At 40.9% G+C, this 7,556-nt stretch overlaps 1 protein-coding gene across 1 annotated transcript; it reads right to left on the bottom strand.

The window, feature by feature from the left end:
* Window positions 1–1,546: 1,546 nt before the first annotated feature.
* On the bottom strand, window positions 1,547–4,000 carry LOC147902584 (uncharacterized). The gene is made up of 3 exons (XM_087374208.1): window positions 3,332–4,000; window positions 2,605–3,187; window positions 1,547–1,646 (listed from the first exon to the last, which is right to left on the bottom strand). Exons 1-2 carry the CDS (start codon window positions 3,883–3,885, stop codon window positions 2,959–2,961), a joined length of 783 nt encoding a protein of 260 aa, XP_087230334.1. The 5' UTR covers window positions 3,886–4,000; the 3' UTR covers window positions 1,547–1,646; window positions 2,605–2,958.
* Window positions 4,001–7,556: the final 3,556 nt, after the last annotated feature.

Raw genomic sequence — 7,556 nt, forward strand, 5'->3', positions numbered from 1 at the left:
GCATGCAAGTTTCCCTATTAACAAAAACTAGTAGGGAACCCGTGCAATGTTGCGGGATTATATCCTCTCTCTCTCTCTCTCTCTCTCTCTCTCTCTCTCTCTCTCTCTCTCTCCATATATGTCAAACTAAGGAGGGAGCAACACATCTGAAAGGACATATCCCATGAGATAAGAAGAGGAAAAGAAAAGGACCCTCGTGGATGAATGGCACCACTTGAGCATAGTTTTATTTTGAAAAATAACATTAATCGATGGCCTCCCTAGCTCAAAAGGCACTGGTTCTTTTGAATGCCATGTTTTAGCAGTATTCACACTTCTGGTATGCCTTTATCCCTTAGAATATCTACCCATTTATTGAAGGCCAGTTCACAATCAGGTTGTGACACAAAGGGGAAGTTTAGTTCTCAATGAACATTGCATCCAACTAGGAGTTTCTTGAGTATGGATCCTCATCCTCTTTCCAGGAATTTTCCCTAGCCACATTGCATCCTACTGGAGTTTCTTGAGTATAGATCCTCTTCCTCATTCTCTTTCCAAGGATTAGCCCTTGCCACAGTTCTACATGAGTACTCAGAATGCCAATGGTAATAGTCGTAGGTTTAACTATAAATCCCAATATGTCATAAGTCATATAGCAACCTCTCATCAAAGCACACAAAGCTTACTGGGCAATTGTTCTAGTCTTCTAATAGCATCTTCTGGAGGATCGATCACGTCTACTTTTAGCTTTTGACAAGTTGTTGTCTCTCCCATAGATCCTCCTTTGTATTGCAAGCTCATCTCAACTCATCCGGTAAAGTGGCTCCTTTTTTCCATTGCAAATTCTCTACTCATTTCGGCCTCCCCCTCATGAGTAGTCTCTCAATTCAAACCTGGCTATCGCTAGGTTTGAATTCGAACTTGGCTATGGCATCCTACTAACGTAGAAACATTCTCGATGTTGCAAATAAAAGAAGAGGATTGATCGTGCTTCAAATGGAAAGCTATGGCGTGTTTATGCTAAATAATTATCTGGCAATTCTCAATCCAAATCAATGGTATGGACTGTAGCGATCACACTAAAGTGCAAAAGAGGGTTCGAAATAAGGATCTGAAGCTACCTCTTGCTCCCAAGCTCGTATCCATCTGCACCTCTCACACTTCCCAAGAGATTCCTTCACCACCACAAAAACCCCCCAAAGCCCACCTGAAGTAGTCCAACACAAATGCCCCTACTAAACGAATATAATTACATGCTTGAAAGAAGATTGTGCATAAGCCTGGACTCAAGGCGTGCCAGATGATAGGTCCCTTCCTTTTTCCTCTTCTTCCTCTTCTTACTTCTTACTTTTGTCTTCCTTTCAACATTTTGATATTGAAGGCGATTAGATGTTGAAGGCGATTGGATGTTGAAGGTGATTGGGCGTGGGTAGTGGACAACGACGACGAAGGAAGGTCCTCGTGGAAATTGGGAAACTAATTGGAGAGATGGCTTGGGGTGAAGTTGAGTCCGAGCTCTCTTTTTTTCATCTCCTCCCCTTTTTGAAATGCTTGACGTTCCATCTCCTCCCCTCTCAAAGCCAATGCTTGATGTTCCATCTCCTCCCCTCAAAACCATCCTTGAGCATCCTTATTACTAACACGTGGCAACTCCTCTCTTCTCCTTGCTACCACGTGTCGCTCCTTTTTCTTCCCCTTTATGCACTAACATGTTATGATCCATTCTATGAGTAAACCCCCTTGCTAGAATGAGAGGGAATGATGGGAGAAGGAAGGAAAAGGGGAATATGAATGGGGATAAAGATTGGGATAATGATAGGAGAAGGAAGAGAGGACAAATGGAATAGGAGGGATGATTGGAGAAAGGGGATGGGATGACAGAGGAGGGAAAGGACAAGTGGATGAGAGGAAGGAGCAGAGGAGAGATGGAAGAAAATGGGAATAGGGGATGGAACGAAGAGAAGAGGGATGTGATGTGAGAAAGGGAATGATAAGAGGAAGGGGACGGGAAAGGGAGGAAGGAGTTGAGGAGGGATAACAGAATGGAAGGAAGGGGATTTGATGGGAAAAAGAGAAGTAAGAGAAGAGAAAGGGAGGAGGAGAGGACGATGGGAATGAGATTGTGGTAAATGACTTTTGAAGAGGGAAAGGGAGGAGGAGAGGACGATGGGAATGAGATTGTGGCAAATGACTTTTACTCTGTTTTGAAATGTGGATCTTCATGATTTTTACTTTGATGGATTTTCACTCCATTTGAAATGTGATTTTCATGATTTGTACTTTGCTGTCTATGAAAGGGGACCATTCAAACGATTGAATTCATTCATTTTGGATTTGAAGAACAAAGTTTCAAAGATGAAAATTTTGGCCAACATGAACACTTGTCTTGAGGCGCAAAAATGAAGGGGTTAACTTTTAATTTTTTGAGATATTATATCTCAAAAAGAAAGTCCTTGGTGAGCATTTTCAAATGCCTTAATTTCATATAAGATTGCATATAGTTTTCGTAGCTAGTTTCAATCATGTGAAGTTGACAAAGAATAAAAACGTAGAGAAACTTTGAGAAGATTGCATATAGCTTTCGTAGCTAGTTTCAATCATGTGAAGTTGACAATGAATGAAAACGTAGAGAAACTTTGAGAGGGCATAAGGGATACAGCACAATCACATGACAGAATACACTCTTGACATACTTATAAGTTTGCCAAGATGCCTATCACTACTACATGTGGCATATTCTTTTTTTTGGGGGGGGGGGGGGTGGTATATATATACATCTACCATGATGTTTATGATGAAGCTCTTGTCAAGATGGTAGCTTCATCAATAGCATGAACGTAGAACACATCAACTCTCCATCGAACCACACAACCAAATACATTCAAATTATCAGTGTCGATTCTTGAACCACACTATTAAATTAGCCGTGTCATAAGAAGCTAAAGATGTATGGGAACTCTTGATAGAAGACCCGTTGTGTCATCTTGGAACCGAAATAACTTGAGGAGATATAGGCACACCTGTGATGGCTCCAACAATACTTAAAACGATTAAGCTGAGCTGCACTCCATACTTTTGGGCTATGGCTGTTATGATCCTGACAACCTTTCGCGTATATCTCGTGCCACTGCAGAATCGTGGGTAATAATAGCGTTGTCTGTTGCGCTGGAACACGCGTTGCAACTGAACTTCCAGAGCGCGTTGATACCTGCAAGGAGATAATCGAAGTGAGACAGTTTGTAAGGTAGCAAATGCATCTTAAGCACAGTTTGTATGGGAGCCAAATTCATCAGAAGCTCGGTTTTTATGAGCCAAAAGCATTGCAATTAGCGCATTCAGGTAAATCACTTACCTGCGTCTCTTCAACAGCAACAGGACCTCTTGAATGGCGTTGGAACGTTGAGGGAAGTTGACACCCACAAATTCACGATCTTGTCCATATTGTTGCTTGAGAAGCTGTAAGTTCTCCTCCATCCAATTTTCATCTGGGAGCTTAGTTATCACCACCACGAAGGTTTCTTCTGCACCCTTAAACATGGTCGTGAAGGTTTCCCAGATGGCTTGGTCTAGTAAGTCCACTCTCCCAGCCTCTCGGACGAACAAAATATGACTGTAGGATTGCTCCATCTTACTCATATAAGCACGTATGAGGTCCTTCGCTCTGGCGTTGTCTACAAGTCCTTCCCGGACTTCTCCCATGCCTGGGGTGTCTGTTACCAGGTAGCCTTCCCTCCAGGCGGAGGTGCTGCATGCGGGGGTTACGCCTGCCATTCCGCTGCCCACAGGGAATGGCTGGCCAGGATTTAACCCTCCTCCAACTAGCATGTTGGCCACAGTGGATTTTCCTGAACCAGTCTTCCCAAACAGCAACACCTTCATTACCTGACCACCTCTTGTTGCATCCATCCTCAGGCAACCTTGATTGGCGTCTGCAATTTCACCTCCGCCCCTGCCCTCTTCGACTGCTCCAAGGAATTTGTCTATCTTTTCTCCAGAGTCTCTTGCGGCACGATTCGCAATTCTTCACACGTTTTGTGAGACTTGTTTTGTGAGACTTGTCCACTATTTAATTGTTTCTTTGTAAACTTGGTCAGCATCCAGACACGGTTTGTGGAACCCATTCACTTTTTATGACAGACTGTCTTCCTATGATTTTTCGAGATTGCTGACATGCTGCAAAGAATGAAGATTTCCCTTCATCAAGGTTTATCTTTGCAGATGGTGGGGTCGCTTCTTACTTTTTGGCCCCCATGGGCCATGAGTATTAACGGCGGTGTTCTGCAATTTTACGCTTCGTCCTCTTGGCCTTTATTTCTGTATCTAATAAGGGCACATTGAGCTGGGGCCTTCATAGCCGTCGGAGACTCGGTTAACTATCAAGCATTTCTGTGTGCCTTCGCCTATGACTGATTAGTTTGAAGCGGTGTGTAGTACACTCCACCCTGTTACCACGACGTTGAAGCCAAGGAAAGAATGATTCGGAGATGAAAGAGACGACGGCAGATGGTGAGACTCGTTAAAATGAGCCCATGTTATCTATGGCAGCGCGTTACAAAAGAACTACCCAAATTATAATACATAGAGTAAGCCATCCTCAACCACTTCCAACTTGAACGTAGATGTTCCCTAAGCCATCCAGTAAAAAGCATTTGCTTCAGGGCTGGCTCTGGGTTAAGAGTAATGCAAGAGGTTGCAAGAGATCCACTTTGTGCATTGGAAGAGGACCATCATCTCAACATCAGGCGGAGCGCATCAAGCACTTTGTGCAAAAGCACGCATATGATCTCTTCATTCAACTAATTTTATAAGTGGAACTCTATTCTTCTAGAGATTATACTATTAGTCTAACTTGAAAAGTTTCAAGTAATCCGGCAATGATGGTTTATAAATTAAATACCGCAAGGTAGGCCTCATTCTCCCCTAGATCTTGAATGCTTTTGTTCTAGCTTCTTTAGTCAGTGCTAGATTTAGAAATCCAATTTGCTTCCTTTGTTTAGATCCAATCCTTTGTTTAGATCCAATTGTCTGCTTTGTTGGAACGAGGAAAGGGATCAACGAAAAATTAATTTCAAATTGGCCAAAGCCGAAACAAATGCATATTTTAAACACTCAAATCTCCGTTTGGCACATGCATTGATCGGCATACTTTTCAAGATTCATTTCATCGTGAAACATGTTGTCAATCATTGGAAACTTGGATTGGCTTTTGAAATTCTGGCTAAGTCTCAATCCAAGGCTCTGAGACCTTCCATCTCCTCCCTTCATTTCCATATGCTCCTTCCTCCCAAAGTCGCCTCTTGTCTTTCCACCTCCTCCCCACTCAAAGCTAGCCTCTTGTCTTTCCATCTCCTCCCCGCTCTCAAAGCCTCCATCCAAGAGCTCCTTCTTTGGAACACGTGGCAGGCTCTTGTTCTCTAAGCTACCACGTGCCCTCATTTTTTTCCCTCCTGTCCATGGTTACACATAAAAAACTTGATTTGTTATTTTGTTCATTATAAAGTGAAAGTTGGTCAAATACATTGACTTAATCAAAACACACCTCCCCTCCAAGTTTACATCATAAACTTGATTTTTTGTACTAAACACTCTGATAATGCATATCTTACACACAAGAAGCTTTAATGTTAACTTTTACTATTTACTTATATGATTGCATTTATACAATATTCAATCCAATATATTTGCACTTATTAGTCAAATACATTCACAAAGTCAAAGAATAGCATAAAGTACAACTTGCACAAATACATTGAGCTATATTTTATGAAGAAATGTATTTCCAATAGTACACCAATAAACTATTATCATCACACATCAACTTCTGGATCCTTCTCTTTTTTAACACCTCTTTTTATGCATTGTCACTTTTTCCTCATCAAAGCTTATTATCTAGCCCCCACACACTTGACCTTTAAAAATAGTTGCTAGTGTGAGGCTTGTAACAATTATAATTTCAAAAAAAAATTGCATTTAAACGAAAACTTCTAAAGTACCAAAAGGAGCTAAACCTACCAAACAAATGTGCTACTTTGCATAAAACCGATCAATTCAATATTAGTGAAAAATTAGCCATAAGCGCATTTTTAGAATGGAAATTGTATGAAATGGTGACGAGCATTAGCTAATCTTGTCTCAACATCCTCATACTAAGTCCTAAAAGAATGCAGCCCTTACTTCCACTTCTCAAACTCTTTGTTCTTCTCCTACATATCTCTTGGCAGTTCCCCTCCATTTGGATGGGGGTCTTCATGGTTCCCCTTCCCCTCCCATTTGTATGTAATTATGTAGAACACAACATGCAAGAAGAACTTGTGGTGCAAATCGCAACTCCATGTGCCATGGTCTTTCAAAATAGCAAATGCATTCTCTTTCTTCACCCTACCTTTGTTGATGTGCTTATCAAACAATTGTCTCTCTTAAAAGTATTTCCCACCCTTTGCATTGAATGATTTCATTAAAAATGTTGTGGGCTTGTAAGTAGAGTCTCCTACCACATAGGGCTTAAATTTTCTCCTTGAAGCTCAATGGTGGGAGACATCAAGAGCTCGTCTTGCTTCATATATCTTAATATAGATGACTTCTTGAATTGAGTGGGAGTCATGCATGTTGCATGGTGTAGCACGAGTGTAGCATAAACAACACTCCAAATTAGTTTTCATGAGTACCTCGATCGAGGTATGTGCCATCCGATAGGGCAGATGACATACCTCGATCGAGGTATCGTGGCAAGTACAGGAACCTTGATCCTGGTATGCTGGACCGATGACTCGGCCGCATGTCCGATACCACGATCGAGGTATGTGGCATCTGGCTGGCAGCTGACATACCTCGATCGAGGTATCGTGGCAGGTCCATACCTCGATTGAGGTAGATGGACCGATGTGTATGGGGCATGTCGAATACCTCGATCGAGGTATCGAGGTATGATGGAGCGATGTATATGTGGAATGTAAATACCTCGATCGAGGTATCATGGCATGTCTATACCTCGATCGAGGTATGATGGATCGATATGTATGTGGCATGTGAAATACCTCGATCGAGGTAGTGAAACCCTAAATTTTGTATATAAAGAGAGGGACCCCCCCTCATTCTTCATACCTCGATCGAGCTCCTCCTCATCGAAATCGATGGATTTGCGAGAGCTCGATGGAATTGCAGTAGCGACGGAGAACGACCGACGGACAACGACGGAGATGGACGGAGCGAGAGATTCCAGGTAAGGTTTTTTTAATGTAGCTTTTTTTTTGCGAAAATTTATTTAAATTTTAGTTTACAGGAATATCTAATCTAATTATAAAATATTTTTAAATTTCAAATGCATTTTAAAGTTTTTTTAATTTATTTTTTGAATTACGTAATTTTTTATTTAAAATGTGAAAATGTATATATTTTGTTTTTTTAAATCATCTATTTAAAAAAAAGAGATTAAAGTTAGTTTTTAAATTAGTGCTATTTTTATTTAAATAAAAAACGTTTAAATTTTATTTTTTTAAATCATCTTTTTTAAAAAAAAGAAAATAAGAGTTTAAGGTAGCTTTTATGTTATTTAAGTTAGTGAAGTTTTTATTTAAATG

This window comes from Dipteris shenzhenensis, chromosome 4 (assembly GCF_047967505.1).
Source record: "Dipteris shenzhenensis isolate YYH24624 ecotype China chromosome 4, Dip_SZ_1.0, whole genome shotgun sequence".
Taxonomy (NCBI): domain Eukaryota; kingdom Viridiplantae; phylum Streptophyta; class Polypodiopsida; order Gleicheniales; family Dipteridaceae; genus Dipteris; species Dipteris shenzhenensis.